The sequence below is a fragment of the Talpa europaea genome (assembly GCF_964194135.1).
Source record: "Talpa europaea genome assembly, chromosome: 13".
In the NCBI taxonomy this organism is placed as follows: Eukaryota; Metazoa; Chordata; class Mammalia; order Eulipotyphla; family Talpidae; genus Talpa; species Talpa europaea.
This window is the reverse complement of record NC_140080.1, coordinates 76,653,003-76,676,849: the sequence shown is the minus strand read 5'-3', so window position 1 is coordinate 76,676,849 and position 23,847 is coordinate 76,653,003. Positions and strand designations below refer to the sequence as shown.

Here is a 23,847-nt window from a genome sequence, read left to right as displayed (position 1 = left end):
TTAATAGATGGACAATGACAGCAAAAGTAGAGAAAGCTCAAGATAAATTCAGGAGAGAAAAATGTCATTGTTTAGGAAGCTGTAGTCTGGCAATGCTGGTTTGTGAAAGTAAGGTAGCACTCTGGATACCCTGTATACCCTGTCTGCCTCTCTATTCTAGATAGGAGCAATTTTGAGATAATTCCAGAAGTCAAACATGAAGATAGAGAGTGGAAAACAGAGACACAAGAAACTATCTTAAATAAGTAGCAATTTCATCTGGAAAGAGGTGATTGAGAGACAGCTTAGAATATGTTAAAAACTTAATTTAATATTTCTTTTGCCACTTCTATTATTCTGTAAGTTAGTTATTAGATAACAAAACTTACATCCCTTCTGAGTTAATGAACTACTTCAAAGCAAGAGGAATGCATATCACAATGCTTAAATAATTCATATCTGTTCAGTCATTCTGATTTAGACTGATAATTAGCACATAGTTAACACTAAGTAGAGATTTTTTTGGCTAAGTAATTTTTTGCAAATTGATACATATTATTTGAAAATATATTTGAGGGATCATCTCTTGATCTTTAGAATTCTATTTCTTTTTTTTTTTATGGATATCTTTCTTCCATTATAAACTGAAGGGAACCATAAACTGAACCTATTCTACATGGAATTCCATCATCTTTTCCAAAGTGCCTCCATATTTGTGTTCTCTCAGCAAAGGGTATCACCTAGAAAAATAACTCTCTTCCACATTAATATATGGTAATAGTCTTCAGTTTCTCAACATTCTTCCTGTAATATTCATCAGTCCATTTCTCCCTTCTCATCTCCACCACTAGAGTGTTATAGCAAGACTTTATCACTTCTCACCTAGTATTCCCACCAGAATCCCTGTACTTGTAATGCCATTTCATATCATCTGTTTCATTTCTTCCAGTGGGTATTATTTTCAAAATGCTATTCTGGATATATCATTTGCCCCTAAAAATTTCTCTCAAAATTGTGCAGTGCTTTCAGGAGAAATTTTAAAATGTTTAGCATGGCATAATTGGCCTTTGGTAATATAACCTTCATATCACTCTCCACCCCCCATCAGACACTTCTATACCCTGGGCTCCATCGATACTGAATTACCAGAACTTCCTGAACGTAAAATATTCTTTATAACTTTATAATTTCTGAATCTTTCCATCATCTGAGTATGATGTTTCCTTTGTAGTTAGTCCCTAGCCCCTGTGCATTAATATATATTTACTATTCAAGATTTAGGATGACCCTCACCTTCTCAGAGAAATAATTACTTCTAAGATTACATTGTATACTTTCTTCTTTCCCTAAATATGAACCTGTGATTAAATATCATAGCATGTATTGTCCTAAACTCTCCTGTGAGTTCCTTAAAAGCAGGATTTATTTATTTCAACTCTCTGTTCCAAAACTTAACTATACCTAATGGTAATACTATTGTTTGATAAAAGTACCGAAGGACAAAAAATATTAATATAGCTAGTATAACACTTGTGGTTCTGTGCTAAGGAAAGTGAGCAAGGACTGTTATTGGGATTTGTCTGAATTAATTTAATGAACTAGCATTTGCCATTGTGAGAACTCAGTTCTCTTGACACCATTGCTCAATAATCTTTCCATCAAATCCTGGACAAATTCCAGCTACTTCCTACTGCATCATTGTTTATGAAATGAAGTGCAGACTGTCTTTTATATTTCACAAACCAGGATTCTAAATGTGTGCCAATGTTGGTTTGTCAGTTATCTCTTCATAATTCATTTAACTTCTGCTCTAGAGATATGTTGCACTATGAGTATTGCTACAGTTTATATATTAAGAACAAACAACAGAACACATCCCTAACCAAATAATCAAGGTGTATATTTTAGAGTCAAACTTTTTTTTTAATTCAGTGAAATGTGGTTCAGTTTTAGAAATCAGTGCATTGTTTATATTCTCTAACTCATTAATTCAACAACAAAAAAAGTGAACAATTGGTGTTCCCATGATAATACAATTACTGTCAAACAAGGTGTACTCATGAAAGCAAAACACCAGTTGATTGAAGTGTTACCTTTCAAACAGATGGGTTAGCATCATGTAAACATATGCAAATCATAGTTTACGGAAACATATTCTAGCTACTTTTACCCTAAGACCACAATACAATATTTGAAAAGAGAAAACACATAAATCATTCCAAATAAAAGAGCTTAAAAACAAATCTTGATAATGTTCTTTAATAATTTAGAATTGGCCATTTAAAGTTCTTTACATATTTGTTTTACTGCCTCTTCATAATTATGCAGAATTTTCGTAGGTATTATCATTAACCATACTTTATACATGAGACAAATGAGAAACAAAACAAATTATTCCTAACTCTTCCAATCACTGACATGTAAATAAGTGTTGATATGCAAATCCTAGAGATATCTAATGCTCTAACATGTGTTTCCTTAACTATTCCTCAGACTTATAATTAAGTACAATCTTACAATCAAAAATCTATCTCTTCAGATATTGGTTTCAAAAATTTTGATGTATTTATTTCAATCAGAGCAAGTTGGTCACAAATCTTTTCTGAATACCTATTACACTTACCTTCATGTTTAATAAAACATTTTATCAGTATGGATATGAACAAGAAACAAGGGCCATAGTTTCTGACTTTGAATAACTTTGAATAACTTTGCATATAATAGATAAGACAAACCAAAAGACTGATATTTGAAATCAGAAAAATCTCTCAATTTAATGGTTAAACCCTCCCATATAACTGTGGGAAGGTCAGCACACCTTCCTGCAGCCTTTGCTAATCCCACAGATAACTCCAATTTCTCTAAGCCTATCTACACTGGCAGTGACTTCATTTGGTCTTACATGCTACAGGTTGTGCACTCACCTCTATGACTGCCCTCATCTTTAACCAGCCTACAACCTTTAGTGTGTAACATAGTTTTAGTAAATGGGGCAAGAGTACAATCTCAACAAGATGTGAGAATTAACTTCAGTTTTGATACAGTTCATCATATCACCCCCATTTGTTAGCCATACCCCATTGTGAGAGTTAGTATCTAGCTGGTATCTGCTCTCTGAAACTCTGACTTCAGACTTTGTTCCAACAATTTCTTCCTGTTGCAAATTCTGAGAAGGAAGAAAGAGAGGGACAAGGAGAAAAAGTTGGGCATGTAAACAGGGGACAAAAGGGAAAGATAAAAAACAAAACATAAACAATAGCTATGAATGTATAATGTAGACACATAGAGAAGAAAGGACAGAAAGAAAAAAAATAAAAGAAATGAGAAGAAAAATAGACATCTGAAGATACATTTATATTACTTGACCAAAGAGGTTTCCATATTATGTCATCTTCAATTTCAGGCTTTCAAAATATTATTAATTGATGTATAAGTCAGCAAAGTTCTTCCCTCCTGCTTTTATTATCAGGATGAGTTTTTTTCTCTAGACCTGTGGTATTTGAACTTTTTGGTTCTAGGGTCATTTTGTGTAGTCGAAATTATTCTGAACCCCAAAGAGTATTTGATTATGAGTTATTTCAGTTGCTATGTACCATAATAAATTAAAACCAAACTTTTGTAAAACTTAATTAAAAAATATAATTTATAGAAATATAGCAAGTAACATTAAAAATATTTTCCTAAAATAACAGCCAAAATTAGAGAATACCATTGTTTTGCATATATTCACTTTTCCAATGTTATCTTAATTGATTTATTAATTTTTGGACCTTCAGTGGTGAACACAATGTAGCATATACAGATGTTGTTTTTAATGATACTTACCTGAAACGTACATAATGTCATAATAGAGTGTTCAGTTAAAAAAAGAATAAGGATAACTCGCTTTAAAAACAGCTGGAGTCACATCTCTGCTTCTGTACTCGATAGTGCTGCAGTATGTTGTTGTAGCGGCAGGAAGGGCCACAGTGCAGGTTCTCTATGATTCACGCAGACGGGGAAAAGGAGGAGTCCTGGAGCCCTTGGTGGCTGTAATGGCAGGAATGGCAGTGCAGGTTCTCTATGATCCGAGCAGATGGGGTAAAGGAGGAGAGAGTCCTGGAGGCCTCAGTGGCTTTTCAGGCTTTTTACCAGGTACATGGCAGGCAGGGGTGCTGGGGGGCTGGGAGAGTGGCAGGCCTCCTAGCCCCAGCAAGTCACTTTGTCTGGACTGTCTGGGCTCTTTGGCATTCTCTTACATTCTCTCTGCTTCTCTCGTGATTCTGCTGGTGTCCCCATGAGGCAACCCTCATAAGCTCAGTCTCTTAGCCCAGGTGTACCCACTTACACATGGCCACAGCCTACTCCAGGTGCCTGCCATCAGGCATGCATTCAGGACCACAAGGATCTGTCATCAATCCTAATGGCAAGAGGGCAGAAAAGCCTGATACTTTACCTTACCCTACAATGGCTTTTTCAGGCTTTTATTCAGTTTTCCAGGTACACGGCAGGCGGGGGTGCCGGGGGGCCAGGAGGCTGGTAGGCCTCCCAGCCCCCGGTGAATCTTCACTCTCCCTGGGCTCTCTGGCGTTCTCTTTCATTTTCTCTTTTGCTCTGCTCTTCTGCTGGTGTCCCCGCAATGCCGCTCTTATAAGCCCAGTCTCTCAGGCTAGGAGTACCCATTTACGTATGCCCACACCCTACTCCAGGTGCCCGCCATCGGGGTACATGCAGGACTACAGGGTTCCATCATCAATCCTATTGGTGGGAAGGCAGAAAAGCCTGATGCTTTTACTTACCCAATAGTTGTTCTGGTTAAATCTATGAAAAATCCAGTTTCATACAGATACGAAGTCGGTAAAGAGAGTACCTCATGAGCCCTAGGAAGGGTCTCTTAGACCTCTAGGGGCTCTTTCCCACATGTTGAGAACCATTTCCTTAGAGAAAGGGGATGGGCAAGCACCTGTGTTCTAGTCTCCAGGAAGCCAAGCCTTGGGCTTTCAGGGGTTGGGAGTCTGCAGAAGAAGCCTCAGGTGGCATTGGGGTAGAAGCATGCTTGTCACAGAGGCAGGATGTAATCCTGCGCAGATACTAAATCTACCCAGTTGATTTGTTCATAGCACCAGAACAAATCCAATATAAAGGAACCAGTCAGTGACACGATAAAATTTAATAGTCACAATCCACCCTAAACTGGGCCTCTCCTTCAAATTTCATCTTGTGTCAGATAATTATGTAGACCTAACCCTAACCCCCACATCTTTTTTCATTTCAACAGATGTCATACCAGGTCCAACGCATACTGTACTATTGTAATTGTGAAATTGATTACTGGAGCTGAAAAGCAAGTCTTTTATATTAATATGTTACTTTTCATCTTTCTCCGTTTTTTCCATCTCTCCAGTCTGTCAGGATTGCCCTAAATCTTGCTTTTGACATTCAGTCTATTAACCTTTGCCTTTAGAGTCATGTTGTTTCACATATGTTGTAAAGAGAAGCACAAAGTTTAAAATAATATACATAACCCCCTAAATGCCTTAAAAAGCACAACATTATTATTATGTAAACAGAGACAGTCTGGCTAAGGCCATGAAAAAAATGTGTCTTATATTCAGGACATGGCCCATCTCTCTCTTTCCGAGTTTTTCTCTCTGGCTGATGCATCAAATGTATCATGAGGGACTGTAAAAAAACTGATAGAAGCTAATGATGTTTTAAGAAGAGAGTCCAGAAACCAGAAGCATTCAAGGCACAGGCACTAATGGGAAATTTCACGCAGGAAGAAGAAAGATGTAATGGGGCAGGAGAAATTTGTTCCTGCTCTTCAAAGAACATGCTAGTAAAGGGCAGGAAAAATCTCTTCTACCAATTTGGGTTCTCAGGTTAAGGCCCTGTAACTTGGAGAGACAAGATTAACAAGAGAAAGCACATATTTTACTTTAATTAATTATGCATGACACTAGAACCTTGATAAGGAAATTAATACCTGAAGAAGTGGTTATGACTGAGCTTTTTTATAGTAGGCTTGATAAAGAATGAAATTTTGTGGGGATACATGTTAGGAAAATGAATATGTGCTCAGAGGAGTAAACTTAGGAATTCCTGTTCTAATTTCTCTCTGCCTTATCTTCAGAGATAAGGAGGCTCTCTTCTTCTGGTCTAGGGAGAGCACTGTTCACATGAGGGTCTAATGACCTGCTTTAGGGGAGACTGGAGAGGTGGTACCTCTGTTTCTCAAACTCTAATTTAAGAACATTTGATTTGCCAAGGTGCCATATTTGGGGGCAGCATGTCCTAAACCCTGTCATTCATTTAAGGTCTAAGAAGCTTACAGAATTCTCAGAAACAGGATGAAAATGCACCAAATAAGTGAAAGTGGTTAGCAAATAATTAAGTATAGTAACACTTCAATCACATGTTATTTTATGCTTTGAGACTCTTCTTCTAAACCTATGAAGAAAAAATTTCAGCCCCAAGGTACATGTCGTCTATTAGTTACTAATATGATGAAATGCCAAGAAATGCTTTTACTAAAGATCAGGGTGTCAAAGCAGAGTAAATTTTCACTCTAGCAAATAATAAGAACATAAATTCTGAGACAGACTAGATATTAATGTCTACTACAACCCGCTTGACAAATTATACACATTTAAATCTGAGCACTTTGGGACTCTGTATGGTTAGCATCACCCATTCACAGGGATGAGACTTCAGTAATTGTCTCCATTAAGTATTATACTCTAGGAAGAGAGCTAAAGAGAGAGCTGTATTTACTGATATTAGTACAGGTGTGCAGACTATCAGCAGTATTTAATTTACCTAAGGAGGTGAGGTTTATCCTAAATGATAAAATACTTGAAAAATGAAAGGTGAAAATGTCATTTCTTTGTTTCATTGAGTACAAAATAAACTGTCAGCATAGAGCAAATAAGTAATGACTAGTAATATTAAGTTTTAATATCCATCACTTCTTTTTGTATCCCATCAATCATTCTTGAAAGTCAGTCAGTAAGATGAATAGTATTTTTAATGTCCTGGAAAGCACAATTTCTTTTTGTTGGCAGTGGGTTTATGGAGAGAGGAAGAAAAAGAAGAGTCAAGGAGAGCATTTTAGTGAAGGTAAAACCTCTTTTGTCTACTTCCTAGTTTAGTTCTACTTTCCCCAACCAAGTGGTGTCATTTTATTTTATTTATTTATTTTGTAAAGATTTATTTGTTTATACAAGAGCTAGGGTACAGGCCAGATGCACGGGAGGGTGAGAGGATTCACCAGAGACAGAGTGGGGAACAGAACAGGCAGACTAATGAAATACAACACTAAGGGGAGCAGTTGTGGAGACAGAGAGGTCTGCTGCACCATGTGGGATTCTCGCTGGCCTGCCGGGATCGAACCCGCACTGCAGAGGCTGCGGACAGCTTCACAGTGCAGCGCTCAACAGCCTGCACCGCCAGGGAGGCAGGTGCTATTTTATTTTTTAAAAAAATAATTAATATTTAATTGAGTAACATTTGGATACCCATTAGGTATTACCACCATAGTGCAGCCACCACCAAATCACCCCGAGTCCAGCACCGTAGCCCATTGTGCTTCCTTCCTTTGTTGTTTTTCCCTCCCTCACACCCTTTTCCCGTTGGTGCTCTGGTTCTGTACTTAGCTAGCAGGGGTTAATTTTAAACTTGTCTTCATCTGACTCTTAGTTCAATTACTTTATATTCCACATATTAGTGACACCATCCATCTGATGCCATTTTCGGACTTAGCTCTCAACCACCAAATCTCAAACCTTCTCTTTACAACCATAAATGAACACATTAAATTGAATTCTTAACTTCCCTTTGAACTATGATTTTTTTCCTAAGAATTGGTGGGGAAAAATTCAATTCTTAGTGGAATAAGTTTGGCCTTTTCCTAGGTTACTAAGATTTATATATCATAACATAAATATGTTGAATTATGTTAATTTAGAAGACATCAACCCGCCATTACTGAATTCTTCTTCTAAATATTAATGTTATAGAATTTTAGAGTCTTAGTACCCCTAGAGAAAACTTCACTCGTGTTGGAAACACATTAATTAGAAAAAAAATCGGTGGTGTTAGTTTCCTTGTCCAATTTCTGACTCCGGATTCTTTCCGGTTCACCCCATAGTATAAACTTCAGTGCAAAAGACTGCAAAGAGAATTAAGGACACACTTCAGATGTCTTTGGAAAATTCCATCAGGACCTTCATATATCACTATTCATAGTATCTCCTGACTACCTTGACTTTTTAAAAATTTTACTTATTTTTGCATACAACTGGGGTGCAGGCCAGAGGTGAGGGGGCCGCTGGTGCAAGGATTCACCGGAGACAGAGTAGGGAGCAGAACAGGCAGATCTACTGAAATACATTGCTATGGGGAGCAGTGGGCCAGACAGGAGAGTAATTTACCATGTGGTTTAGCTCCCTGGCTGGGGATTGAACTCAGGCTATGGTGGTGATAGCACTGAGACTTAACACCTAGGCCACTAGGGAGGCCCTATCCCTACTTAAAAAGATACCATCATTCCTTTTGGAGGGTATTCCACATTGATGGTCATATCATTTTGTCTCCTTGGGAAATATCCTGCTATGGTTTCTCAAGAAGCTGTCCATATGATCCAGCAATTCCACTCCTAGGTATTTACCCAAAGGACACAGAAACATCAATTCCAAAGAACACCTGCACCCCTATGTTTATAGCAGCACTGTTTACAATAGCTAAGCTTTGTAAACAGCCCAAATGCCCAAAAATAGATGACTGGATCAAGAAGATGTGGTCCATATATACCATGGAATATTACTCAGCATTCAAAAAAGATAAACACATGCAATTTGCAGCAACATGGATGGCTCTGGAAGGGATCATGCTCAGCGAAATAAGCCAAAAAGAAAAAGAAAAATACCGGATGGTCTCACTCATAGCAGGAATCTAGAAAACTTAAATAAGGGATCAGGAAAATGAATAACTATAAGAAAGTGAAAATCAAAATCAACAAAAAACTATGAACCAGAGACACTTTTTGGGGGTGGGGACCGGGAGGGGAGGGATTGGGGTCAGAATGGGGCATGTGCAGTTGTATGGGGGAATATAAAAATAAAATTTATTATTAAAAAAAAAAGAAGCTGTTTATGACCTTCAAATCAACGCATTTTAGAAAGTTTAAGTATGTGTGCTGATGGAAAAATTTCATCTGAGTTTAACAGTAAACCAAGAGATAATTTTAGATATATTAACTCATTAAAATATAAATTATTTTTTCTCACATACCCGAGCTATTATTCAGTAAATATCCATGGGCCACTCATGATCGATCACAAGTTTTCAGTTAAGAGAGCAGAATTAATGAGAAGTAATTAGCACAATAGAAAGTGTCTGTTTTTTGAGTCCTATGATTCAACCTGTTTGATTCCTTGATGGCTTTGTAACCCTAATAAATACATGGGACTTTAAACATTTTTGTTAAATTGCCTTTAAGAGAGTTTTGAAAGACTAGATACACATTGTACATGTTTAGGTTATTGAAAATTTTCATCCTAAATTTAATATTTAAAGGATGTAATTCTCAGTTTATTTTGTTTAAATAAAATTGCTATATGTCTTTTTAAAAAAGATTTATTTATTTATGCATACAAGAGTTGGGGTATAGGCCAGAGATGCAGGAGGGTGAGAGGATTCACCAGAGACAGAGTGGGGAACAGAACAGGCAGACTGACTGAAATACACTGCTGAGGGGAGTGTCTCGCACTGTGGGTGAGACAGGAGAGGTCTGCTGCGCCATGTGGGTTGCTCCCTGGCTGGCTGGAGATCAAACTCATGCTACAGAGGCTGCAGATTGCTTAATAGTGGGGTGATTAACCCCTTGCACCACCAGGGAAGCCCAAAATGCTATATGTCTTATAAATATATCCACAGACATATTAATCTGTTACTTGCTGATATTATTTTAAAAACTACCTAAACCAGTTATTTAACAGAGGTAAATGTGATATTATTCTTATTCTCCCAGGAAATTGTTTATTTGTTATGTTTTCTCCACAGAAGTTACCCTGAAGTAACATGTCTTTATATTTTAATAATGATCCTATAATAATTTTAATTTTCCATAGTTGTTATTAACTATTTAATATAGCATTAGTGTGTGTACAAATATTAGTGTATATATTTTTTATTAACTATCCACCTTCTTCCAGAATGTAAGCCCCTGTAGGGCAGAATTCTGTTTTGGCCACTGTTGTGTCATTTCTTTGATAGTGCCTGTCACATAGTAAATATTTTTGAGTATCTAAATACACAAATGAGTGAGTGAGTGAATGAATGAATGACTCTAAGGAATGGAGCACAAGGGAGTTCTAGGTGTGGAAGAGTAGATTTTGATTTAAAATCAGTAGTGAGAGAACACCTCCTAAAGAAGATCACACATGAATGGTAATCTGAAAGAGGCAAGCTAAGAAGGTAAATGGAGGAATAACATTCCAGACACAGGGAAAATAGTAAAAACTCTTTATTAGGGAAAATTGTGGCTAGAAATGTCTGAAAAATTCCAAAGAAGTCAATACAGCTAGAACTGAATGACTAGATAGAAAGTGGAAATAGAAGAGAGACAGCAGGGCCAGATGTTAAATGAATGAAGCGCTAATGAGGATGATGGGACAATAAGATGAAGAAAAAGGTATTGCAGAATGCTTAATCTAGACTCAGATTTAAGTTGTGTTTCCTTACTCCTGCAATTTTGCAGACAAGTAAACTGACATAGAAGGCTTAAGTAATTTTTTTGAAATCCCAGAACAAACCAAGAGAGAAATAGGACTGAATTGTAGTCACTACACTCCCATCTCCTTTCCCCCACTTCTTTGAAAGACTATCATACCCCAAAGGAAAGTGATGATCTGCCAACCTCCATCTCTGTGTTACTGGATTATATCTTGGAGAGGGGTGTTGGTGGAGGGCAGGCAGGTAAGGAGAGTAATAATTAAGTAGTGTGATTTTATACAATATTTTATTCTTTTAAAAATTTTGTAGGAAATGACTCCTTTCTTTCTATAATTTGCCTTTTTTATAACTGACAGTTTCTGCCTCTGGCCAAATACCACTGACATTCCAAGGAGGGTGATATATAATATTGTCAAATTTTTCATGTAGGTAAATTTGATGGTTTAATACTGAATTATGCAAAGCAAGAAGCAGTTGATTTAAATTTAACTTTAAAATGAAATAGTAAATTATTGAAATATCTGAATAATAAAATGGAAATTTAAATAAAAAACACATGCATAAAAAGAGGAGTCCAATCAAAATGGCTCTGCTTTAAAAATGATTGTATTTAATCTCTCACCACTACTTTTGCATGAACATTTTGGATGCAATTGTCCATTATTTATTGTGTGCATTTAATGAATATTTTATAAACTCAACGCAAGTGTTACATTTGCATAACATATGTTAATGGTATGACCACTAACAAAGGAAAAGATTGTTTGATATAAAATGCATTAGGTACTTTCTGACTTTCTGATAGTATCTGAAGCTTAATATTAAATAAAGGTCCATTTCTATAGGGGGAAATATTTTTATTTGTTAACCTGGGTCATATACCAACTTACTAATTTTAGAAATCAAAAAGACAAAGGCTATTTAGCCTACCAAATATTCTTTATTTCCATGTAATTAAGATTACAATGGCTGGCACAGTTTTTCTGATTTCTTCTCTATATGTATGCACTCTATGTTATTTCTATCCATACAGTCAATGAAAGAAAAAAAAAAAACTGACATAAGGAGCAGCACTTATATGCACAGAGTATGATAAGCTTCCTATTCCCCTTTCATATCCCAGATTTTTTCAGTGTAGTCACAAAATTATTGAAAAAATAATTCACCCATCATTTTAGATATAGCCCTAGCTAGAGAATTAACTTTAAAGACTATAAAATTTTTCACATATTTCCAGCATGAATATTGCTGAAATCTACAAAAATTCAATAGTGTGGTTTTCTATAATTCCTTGAAAGAGTATGGATACAATAATATGCAATATTTAGAGAACTTTTACCTAAAAATCCTCTCATTCACATGTCCATTTATTTTCTCTCTTCTTTCTTCTGATACTTTGATGTAAACAATGCAGTGAGAAATGTAACAAGATCTATATGAGGAAAATCTCATGAATAAACATCAAAGAAAAACTAAAGAAATGGAAAAATATCCCATGTTCATGGATAAGAAGACTCAATATTGTCAGGCCAGATTCGTGGGAGGATGAGAGGATTCACCAGAGACAGAGTGGGGAACAGAACAGGTAGACTGCCAAAATACACTGCTGAGGGAAGCAGCGGGCGTGACAGGAGAGGTCTGCCACGCCATGTGGGACCCTCGCTGGCCAGCTGGGATGGAACTGGAGCTGCAGAGGCTGCAGACAGCTTCACAGCACTGCGCTCAACTGCCTGTGCCACCAGGGGAGGCCCTCTAGAACATTTTTATGTGAATACAGACAAACCAATTCTAAAGTTTATATACAGAGACAAATGGCCAGAATAGCCAACACAATATTTAAAGGGAAGACTAAAGCTGGAGATCTGATACTACTGTCTTACAGATTTATTATAAAGCTACAGTTATCAAGACTGTGTAGTATTGGTGATAGACAAACTAGATCAATGAAACAGAATGGAGAGCCTAGAACAGGTTCCATAAATATAGGCAACTGATATTTCACAAAAAATAAAGGCAATGCAATGGAGCAAATATGGTCCCTCTAACAAATGGTGCTAGAACAATGGCATAACCATATGCCAAAAAAAGGATGTCTCAATATACACCTTACATCCTTCACACAAATTAAGTCAAAATGAATCATAGGTATAAAACTATAAAATCATAGGTATAGAACTATAAAACTAAAAGATAATGTCAGAGAAAATCTAGGTTTTCCTGGGTATTGTGATTCTTTTTAGATATAATGACACATTCATAATCAATAAAAAATTATTTATCAGCTAGACTTCATTAAAATTAAAAATTTCAACTCTGCCAAAGGCAGTGTCAAGAGAATGAGAAGACAAGTTACAGAATGTGAGAAAGTATTTGGAAAACATCTGCCAGAAGATGTGTTATCCACAATGCACAGAGAACTCATAAAATTTAAAAAAAACAAAACAAAACCCCAGTTAATATATGTGAAAAAGACATTAACAGACATCTCACCACTGAAGATACACAACATGAAATAAGCATATGAAAACATGTTCCACATCTTATGTCATCACAGATACACAGTTAAAACAATGAGATACCACCACACTTACTTGATTGGCCAAAATCTGGAATGGTGACAACACCAAATGCTAGCAAGAATGTGCAGCAATAGGGCTTTCACTCATTGTAGTGTGAATGCAATGTGCTACAAGCATATTGAAAACTGTTTGGTGGTTTCTTGAAAATGAAATATACCTTGTACAATCATATCTTATATAAACATATCTAGCAAGTACACTCCTTGGTATTTACCCAAAGAAGCTGAAAATTTATGTTCACACAAAAACTGCATACAGATACTTATAGCAGGTTTATTTATAATTGCTAAAGCTTGGAAGCAAACAAGATATCCTTCAGTAAGTGATTGGATAAATAAATTCTATATCCAGGCAATGGAATATTATTTAGTGCTAAAAAGAAATGAACTACTAAGCTATAAAAACCTGGAAGAACCTTAACTGCATATCATTAAGTGAAAGAAGCCAACTGAAAAGGTTACACACTATATGGTTCTGACTTTATCATAATCTGGAAAGAGAACATGTATATAATAACAGGATGTAGATAATAACAGGATGAATGGTTTGCAGGTGGAGAGTGTGAAAAGTAGGATGGGATGAATAGAATGAGTACAGAAGATTTGTAGGGTAGTGAAAATATTTTATATGTGATTATAATGATGGTACATGTCATGCATTTTTTAAACATACAGGATATACATCAAGAGTGGGAACCCTAGGTGAACTATGAACTTTGCAGGATTATGATATGTCAGTATAATTTCATGCTTTGTAAACAATGCTAATCTTGTAAGTGATATAGATAATAGAGGAGGTTATGCAATGGGTCAGTAGGTATATGGGAAATCGCTGTAATTTCCTCTCAGTTTTATCTTAAACCTAAAACTGATATAAAAAATTTAAGTCTTTTTAAAAAAGAGTTCAGTTAAATTCTGATGGATGGGAAATTCATTTGATGAAAGGATCCTGGACCCCTGAAGGATGACATGGAACAGTCTCATATCCCTAACTCCTCTAAGTTTCATTTTGATACAGGTGAAGAATAAACAAGTGTGGTAAAGAACATAAGATTTTGTTTTAGCAAAGTGATAAATAACATTTCAGGAAAAGTTAGAAAAGTTCTTATATATTCAACTTGTGCCAGAGTATTGATTCCCATCTAATTCTCCCTGCCCCACATTCACACACATGTACCCTAATTTTCTGATTCAGGAATTCTAAAAATTGTCTTGGATTTGATATATTTCAAAGATTCCAACTATTAATTTAATATCCCCAATATGGTAGGTCTTCCATAAAACTAAAGGAATGAGCTTTAAATTTTTTGGAGTTGTTAGCATAATGTTCCTTTTGAGAAGTAGCATTGTCCAGATTGTGATTGAGTGAAATATTTTCCTATACATTTCTGTCCTCCTTGCACAAATGTATTTCTAGACATCTCGTTGAAGTAGTTAAATATATAGCTATCTTTTGGGACAGAAAAGTTGTTAGGACACAAACAGATGCAAGGCAAGGGTATGTAAACACCTAGCTGTGCAGAAGCAAGGTGCCTCCCACCACTCTACCCTCAAAAAAAAAAAAAAAAAAAACTAACAGCTGCCTCTGATAGTACACCTGTGAAGCAGGAACTTCAATGAACCAATCTGACATGGTTTGGACTCCATGCCCATGGGGTCTCCTAAGCCTTCCCGAGATTTTGGCATGTACCATCTCCAGAGGCTCTGCTCAGAGAAGCAGACCTCCCCTAGAGACCGCTAACTCTACAAGGGAAGTTCCAACCTGCAATACCACCACTCTGGCACTAGTCTAAATTTCTCGCATTGGTTCATAGCCTCCCCCCACATTGAATCATATGCTTACATTATTGCAATGTGCATTTACCCCAATAAATCATGATGTGATATGACTGGTTTGAGTCAAGTAAAACCTCCAGTGGGAATAGTAGTTGAGATCCCAGCCTTATAATGAGATTGCATACACTTACCCATGGCCTCTTGATGAGTTTTGTGATAATGTCTCCTGAGACAGGAACTACTTTAACCACCTATATGTTTGTTATCATCAAAGATGGGGTTGTTCATGCTTCCCCCAAGCTCTGTCCTTTTGATTAGGTAATTGGAATCACCTGGGCCTTATAGATACTGCCTAAGGGTGATTAAGGCCCAACTCAAGAACAAAGAAGTGGCCCAAAATGAAAATATTGGCAGTTGTCAGTTAGCTAGACCAGCTATTTCTTCTCTGAGCCTACACAGAGAAGCCCTTGCTTTCCCCATATATACCCATGCAAATTGTGGCTGGGGAGGTGGCTTTTTGAGTACCTGACTGTGCTTTCAGTGATAGCTCTGCCTAGAATAAAACTTTGCAGAAACTTCTATGGTTTGGTCTTTGGGTTTCTGAGCAACAGCAAAAACAATCCAGTTAAGATTGATAACCCTCTGGCAGTGATTTGGACAGTGAGTGAATATCTAACTACAGTACATTCATCTTTTTATCACCCAAAGGTTGAGTGCTTTATAGAGTATTTCTTAACTATTTCAAAAACAAGTACAAAGTGATTCTTATTGCCATTGGACAAAATGACAAGAAGCTAATGTCCTTAATGAACACACAGAGGGGCCAGCCCCAGCTCACAACACCCCCTAAGAAGCTTCTGGTGTTGATCCATGGAGCCTCTCCCTTGAAGCTCTCTAGGATGCCAGGATTTGGGGTCTATATAGGTTTTAGGGCTGGGATTTGAGAACAAAGGAATTAAACTTTACTCCCTGAAAAGGCCAGAAGTAAGGATTTGGCTAAAGTTCATTTGTTAGTCCATGTTTAGTCCATTTCCTGTTAATTATGAGTACCAGTCAGTTGCAGCTCAGTGGTCTTGCAGGACTTGTGAAAATCGCATGAATATTTCATGGAGAATGTATATCCGAAACTCCAGTTTGACCTGGTCTGTTCTCCCTTCTTCAACAGGCTAACTTGATAAACTGGAAGGAGACAGCATAGCAGTGCACAGGCTGGGGAATAATTAGTAAAAGACCACTATGGGCCAAGGAAATTTACTGCAGCAGGTGTCAAGGCCTGGAGTCAGATTTATTTACTCTTTTGTTTACCAGTCTGTGTGAAGGGCAAAATTTTGTCCTTGAGTCCCTGTTCTGGGACCCTTTCTGTCTTAGTAGCACCCAGGCTGACACCCAAGTAGCAGAGCTACCTGTTCCTTCATAACTTCCCGGAGGGGACCTGTAGTTCTTTGTTCTTTCAAGGACTTTCAGCAGAGCAACACTGCTTCAGTAAGTTCAAGGGCCATTCAGGGGAATTCTTACAGGATGTGATCTTAGATCTCTGTGACCCAGTATTACAAAAGATATCGAGACCTGTTCTGGGAGAACTTCCAGAAGATTTTCAAGGAATCCTTGATGCTTGTACCTGACACAGGTAGAAACAGCAGCAGGAGCTGCTGTCCATGCACAAGGACTTCTGCAGTGGAAAAATAGGGAACATCCCAGCACCAAGGTCAAGATGAACAGGAAGAGCATCTAGCAGACCAGCACCCAGTCCAGAGCCTGGGCTTCTGAAAGTGTCCCATCTGCCAGTAGGTGAGGTCAGCATCCACTAGTCCCTGCATACCATGCAGAATGAAGACTTTCTGCCCATACCAGCCATTACCAGGATTGTCACTGGTAGCTACTGACCAAAGTGAACAGGATTGCCATGCACATGAACATCCTTTCTGCTTCCTACTGCTACTAGGCTGCGAGATAGCCAACTAATGCCCTAGTGAGATGGCCTTGACTGGCTGGTCCACCAAAGTGTTTCCATCAAGGCCCACTCTTCCCATTCAGCTGACCATTACCCAGAAGTCCACAGGCTTCCTAGGAAATGGGCAGAGACCCCTCCTCAATGGTGGGCCAATTTCAATTTGTGTTCTTGTACTTTTTTTTTTCAGGTTGCAACAAGAAGGTTTATATATATTTTTTTAATTTTATTTTTATATTTCCCCTACAAATGCAGCCCCCTTATTTTGACCCCAATCTCTCCTTTCCCCGCCACCCCCATAGTGTGTCTCTGGTTCATAGTTGTTTGTTGATTTTGGTTTTTTTCTTTCTTATAGTTATTCTTTTTCCTGGTCTCTATTTAGGTTTTCTAGATTCCTGCTATGAGTGAGACCATCCGGTATTTTTCTTTTTCTTTCTGGCTTATTTCTCTGAGCATGATCCCTTCCAGCTCCATCCATGTTGCTGCAAATTGCATGTGTTCATCTTTTTTGAATGCTGAGTAATATTCCATTGTGTATATGTATCACTTCTTGATCCAGTCATCTATTTTGGGGTATTTGGGTTGTTTCCAAAGCTTAGCTATTGTAAATAGTGCTGCTATAAACATAGGGGTGCAGGTGTCCTTTGGAATTAATGTTTCTGTGTCCTTTGGGTAAATACCTAGGAGTGGAATTGCTGGATCATATGGAAGCTCTATGTTTAGTAGGTTGAGGAATCTCCACACAGCTTTCCATAGTGGTTGGACCAGTTTGCACTCCCATCTTGTACTTTTGGAAGCTGGTCTGGGAAAGAAGAACCAGGATGTGGAGACCAAAGTGTGCTGTTGTTGCCAGTGACCACAGTGGCCTGATACTGACCCTCCTAAACGTGTAGTTGGCGGCACTCCTGTGCTAAACCTGAAGCTATGATTCCATGGGCGCTGGAGTGCCCTGTTTGAGTGTGCTATAGTAGCAGCTGATGTTTCGTGATTCAAGAATGTTCAGGATTAAAAGCACACACAAAATCGTGCTATCTGAAGTTAAGTCTTTTTACAAAACAAGCTGAATCTGGGATTTCAGATTGCCTCTGGCCTTTATGATTTATCATCAAACAAATTTATTTTGCAATAATACAAAAAAAAAAAAAAAAAAACACACATCCAAAGCAGGACATTAGTATTAAATGACTGCAACTTCAGTAAACCCTGAACAATGTTCTGAATCTTCTGACCTTGCAGATTTTCTAAAATATATGGAAAAGTTGTCCTGGTGTTATGAGATTGGTCCTCTTCAAAATTTTCAAGATTGTTTCTTGTTATCCTTTACAGAATAGCAAAGCCATAGTCAGGGTAAGTGCTAGGATATTTGTGAATTTTATTTCTACTGCTTACTTGTCCCACTTTCCTATTCCTGTCCTGAATATGTTGCTACAGGTTATTCATTCTTGGCAGGTGAGTTGGTCAATGGGTCCACTGAATTGGTTCATGCTAGAGCTTTAGAAACTTTGAATACTACTCATTAAGGAAAGTACTCAAAGTTATGCTTTCATTTTAAAAACACGAATATCAAAAAAGATAAACACATGCAGTTTGCAGCAACATGGATGGAGCTAGAAGGGATCATGCTCAGCGAAATAAGTCAAAAAAAAAAAAAAGAAAAATACTGGATGGCCTCACTCATAGCAGGAATTTAGAAAACCTAAATAAGAGACCAGGAAAAAGACTAATCAATACAAAGTAAAAATCGAAATCAATAAGCAAATAAACCAGAGGCACACTATGGGGAGCAGGGGGAGGGAGGGGCTGGGAAAGGAAGGACTAGAGTCAAAATAAGGGGGGGGGGGTGCAATTGTATGGGGAATATAACCAAAATGAAAATGAATGCATTGTGCAAAGATGAAAAAAGATGTAAGAATTATGTAAAATAAAATATTTAAATAAAAAAATAAAAATAAAAACACAAATATCAAGGGGTGTATATCTGAGTATCAGGGATTCCTGAGATAAAGACTGGAGCTTGAGGTTCTCAAATCAAATTGTTTATGGATGTCAGTTTTCTAGGCACAAGACCGATTTCTGACATATCTGGGAACTCTCTAGGACAAGGGTTCTTACTTGGGACCTATTGACTTCTACTTATATAAACAGGTTTATCAACAAATGAATGGAATTTTTTCCAACTTTGATTAATAGATATTTATCAGATTGCTTACCTCTAACACTGACAGGAGATTTTTAAAAATTGTTTGTTTAACATACATCCACAAAGGAAAATACTCTTAGGTATCCCATCAGCATCCATTTTGCAAAATATGAAAGAAACTTTTACAAATCAATATTTCTAAAATTATCTCTTGAAATTCTGGAACAAAGCTCAGCTGGTTTTCTCTTCTTTGGTTCTGTCTCAGTGGTAGTTCAGCGGATTTGAGAATTGAAGGGCTTTTTCAATTATGCAATAAGCAGCAGGTTTCCATTAAAGCACAAAGTCTATCATCTAAATAAATGTTAGGTGTTCTTATAAATAAGTGTAGCAAGTAAATCTTTGACTGATACATTTATTTCTGATATTGGTTCTGTGATTTCTCAAGTCTAAAAGCAAATATATCTGTCAGTCCTTGAGAGGTTTTCTTTTTCTTCTTCTTCAGCCTTCAAATGTCTTTACTAAGTTTAGTACATAATTATACACAGTGCTTTTTAATGCTTCTTATTAGCTTCTGTGACTATCATGTTCTGGCAACAGGTAGATGAATAGTTTGAAGGTGTTGATTGAATGGTATGACATTTGCATGGAGATATGGATCATTATATTAGCATTGTTAAATAAAACCAGAGTTGGAGACAATAGTTGTAAAAATAGATATTGTTCAGGAACTATAGCAACAGAGAACATAAACTTCAGTATAGAACTGTGCTAATTTTGAAATGCAGAAAATAAAAGTGGGGATTTATAGCCAAGGAGCAAGATAGGAATCAATGGATGGTAAAATTGCTAAGGGAAAACATCAGAGGTAGGGGGGATTGTGGTTTAGAGACTTAATGGGACTCCTGTTGAAGGCAGATTAGAGTAATCATGTACCACTTGCCATGGTAGGAAGGAAGGAATTTGATCATATATCAAAGACAATCAGATTATTTACCATAGGGAATTCACTCTAACCTGACTTAGCAGGGATTTTGGAAATACTGGGAAAAACACATAAACCTACAAGTGGAGACATAGTTTGGAAGAGGACTTAGAGAAGCATGACTAAAGATTGATTGGGAGAATTTTTGTTGGCATGATAGCAAAATGAAGGTGAAGGAGAAAACCATTCTAAATAATGGAATGGAGCCATGCAAGTGGACAAAAAGTACTCAGTAAGCCTGAGAACGTAGAGTAGTTATTTGCAAAGTGGTGTAATTCAAGATTGAAAAGTTTTTTATGGGCATATGAAAGACCACATATTCTAGTGTATTGTACTAAAAGGCTATAGTCTTATCCTAATATTTGCTGACATGAATGACTTTTTTTTTTAAACTGGTGATTCTGTTACTATTGTCAAAATTCTAATGGAAGTAAAGCAAAAGCTATAGAGACAAATTATTGTCTATTGCAATAAAGGTTTCCAAGAGAAAGATACATGAACTGCAATAATATTAGAAAGAATTGAGACAAGTTTGAAAGATATTTTGAAAGTAAAATTGAAAATTTATACTGGCTGGATGGAGGATAGGAGGAAAGATGCAAAAAGGTCTTCAAAACTTTAGTCTAAATAATAGATTGTCAAAAGATGAACAGTGAGATTCTTAATCATATTAGTGAATGAGTGCATATCTCTTTGCTTTGAGTAGAGTGGAGTGGAAATAACTTCATTTTAGTTTTAAATTTTTGAGCACCTGAGCTAGCTTTGAAATTTAAATGGCTGACTAACCAAGGCAATTGTTCATTCTGAGGTCAGGCTGTTGACCTCTGTGTTGTACTTGATGGTAAACACCCAGGGTTTAAGAAATTTTAAACTCATGAAAACAATTTTCCAAATTCCTGATATCCATTAAATAAATATGTTGCTTTTGGTTTGGTTACCTTAAATATTCTAACTCCTAAGGTTCTCTGGAATGTTGATTTGCATTTCAAAAACTTGCCATAAAATGTCAAATTGAGTGATACTTTCTTATGAAGACTATTTTGTCATTGCAAAGACAGGAGATAAACACTGTAAAAATATAAGCAGAAATTCTCTTTCACTGGGTCACATTCTATTTCTTTGCATTTCTCAGAAGGCTAAGACCAGTGTCCTATACAGGTTTTTATTTTTTTTTATTTATTTATTTTAAATAATAAATTTTATTTTTATATTCCCTATACAATTGCAACCCCCCATTCTGACCCCAATCCCTCCCCTCCCGCCCCCCACCCCCCAAAAAGTGTCTCTGGTTCATAGTTTTTTGTTGATTTTGATTTTCACTTTCTTATAGGTTTGTTTAATTTAAAGGAGTAGTCCATGCTCTGAAGATTTGCTGACTCATGTGAACACTGTTAAAGGGAAGCAGAGCAAGACAATAACCTTTTATCTTATTCAGGAGCTATTTCAGTAGGAGAAAAAGGCCTCATTATAGATCTTAAATCATTCTAAATACAGCAATGACAAAGAAAGTGGGGTTTTATGGACAAGGAGTTATGGGGGCTTGCTGAACACAGGCCAGGGATATGAGATACCAAGCATGTGAGAAATGAGAAATTGGATCTGATATTGTGGGAGACCAGGCAGCAAGAGTGGGAACATCACATTAAATTGACTTAGCAATATTCTGCTTCTACTGGGCTATACAGTCTAGTAAGGATAGAGACCAATGTCAAAGCATTGTTGAGAAGAGGACTTAGAGGAACCTGACTAATGTTTGCTCAAGGAGAAAGTCTCACACACAGAGACACACACAAAGACATACATACTGCATGCTAATTCCTGCCCCCTAAGCTTGTGCTTTATTCCAGAGTTCCTGTGTCTCCAAGTTATGCATGAGGAACTCTACATTAGAATCATTGCAAATAGTTTATAAAATTATAGATTTGAAAGGAATGTGGAGAATTTAGAGGAAATATCAAAAAATGCAAATTAATGAGAGTCCAAAAAAACATGGATTAGGCAAAAGTAAAAGTGACAAATAATTTCAACTATGAAAAATTTGACTGCAGGATAAAAGTTCAAATAATAGTGTATATCTATAATTACACAGATCTCAGAGATACCTTCTTATTTTAAAGATGAGGAAGTTAAACCTCAGAAAAAAGGAGCTTGTAGATGGTTTACATTTTTACTATGTCAAGAAGCTCTTTATTTTTCCTTCAATATAACATTTTTATTGGAATGCACATAAATTTGGACATATTTATCCTGGAGAAGTACCTAACATTATTGTTCCCTCTCAATACATTTTCTGCCTCTAGAACTTTCTCATTAACATTTTTTTTAAGATTTATTTATTTATACAAGAACTGGGGTACAGGTCAGAGACGCAGGAGGGTGAGAGAATTCACCAGAGAGAGTGGGGAGCAGAACAGGCAGATGGACCAAAGACTGCTGAGGGGAGAAGCAGGCGAGGCAAGAGAAGTCTGCCATGCCATGTGGGTTTCTCCCTGGCCAGCCGGGAATCAAACCTGCGCTGCAGAGGCTGAGGACAGCGCCACAGTGCAGCGTTCAACCTGCTGCGCCACTGGGGAGGCCCTCTCTCATTAACATTTTATGGTTCATGTTGTGTAATTAAATTAGTCACTCACAGATATAAGTTATTAGAACCTATTAAAACTGTATGGTGAGTAACTTATTAATGAATCAGTGATGTTTTTATTAAATTGAATTTATTTTTTTTCAGCAATGACAATGCAATTTATTAGTCATCAGTTCCCTGACTACCATGACCCCACTATTGGTGAGTAAAAGCTTGTTTTCTCCATTAGCCCAAGTAAAGGCACTCTAAATAAGTAGCTTAGAAATAGTTGATGTTCATGAAGAATAGAAATATATTTTACACTATGACTCAGTATATAATACATGTAAGTATATGTGTAAGCTACTACAAGAAATGCTTAAAAAGTAACTTCTTGCAATGCACTCTCAGATTTTCCATTCTATCCTATTTTTTTTCTGAAAAATAATGATTGGAGTGCATTACGTTGATTATAGGATCCACTAGTAGATATACACCTGCATCTGAAAGTCTGAACTTTGGGTAGTTAAAATGGTGAATCTATGCTTTATTTGTTCATTTTATCAGTCTTTGGATCTTCTACTGTGGAACTGGTAAATCATCTTAGTGGTGCTTTTGGAAAGGACTTTATGTAGAAGTCCTTTTTTATTTAGTCCCCATCTCACAGATGACCAAACGAAACCCAAATAATAAAAATACTGTTAGAACCCAGAATTCAGCTATGTTCCATTCTTCCTGTCACAATGCACTACAGGAACATTGTACTTGGGAACAAATTTTTCCCCCCTTAAATCAATGCAGAGATGTCTTTAAAACCATTTTCACCCATTCAAAGAACTACTTTATGGAATTAGTTTAAAAATTCTCAAACAAAATCTGCCATAGCATTCCTTGCTTTGAAACACATTGGCATTGAAAACATGTAGAGTACTATTTCATGGGAGAAGGAAACATAGCTTCTAGACTGTGCATGGCTGACTGCTAGCCTGGATTCTGTGTGATTTAACTACACCTCCACAATTGCCCTTTTGATTCCTGCAATCTGACTGTCTCCTGTCATCACATGCAATGCGTAAATCCTCTAGCTCCTACTTTGTTCTTCAACCAACTTTATTTTAAGGCCTTACTGTGTATATAAAGTGTTACCTGATACATAACTTTCTTATATTCC

At 36.8% G+C, this 23,847-nt stretch overlaps 1 protein-coding gene across 1 annotated transcript in view; it reads left to right on the top strand.

Annotated features, from left to right (window-relative positions):
* Positions 1-23,847, top strand: part of RIT2 (Ras like without CAAX 2) — a gene marked incomplete at both ends in the record, with an annotated part of 346,669 nt that overhangs the window by 59,079 nt on the left and 263,743 nt on the right. The window contains one exon of the mRNA XM_084252173.1: positions 22,842-22,898. Within this exon, the coding sequence (XP_084108299.1) occupies positions 22,842-22,898 (57 nt within the window). The remainder of the gene's footprint in view (positions 1-22,841; positions 22,899-23,847) is intronic.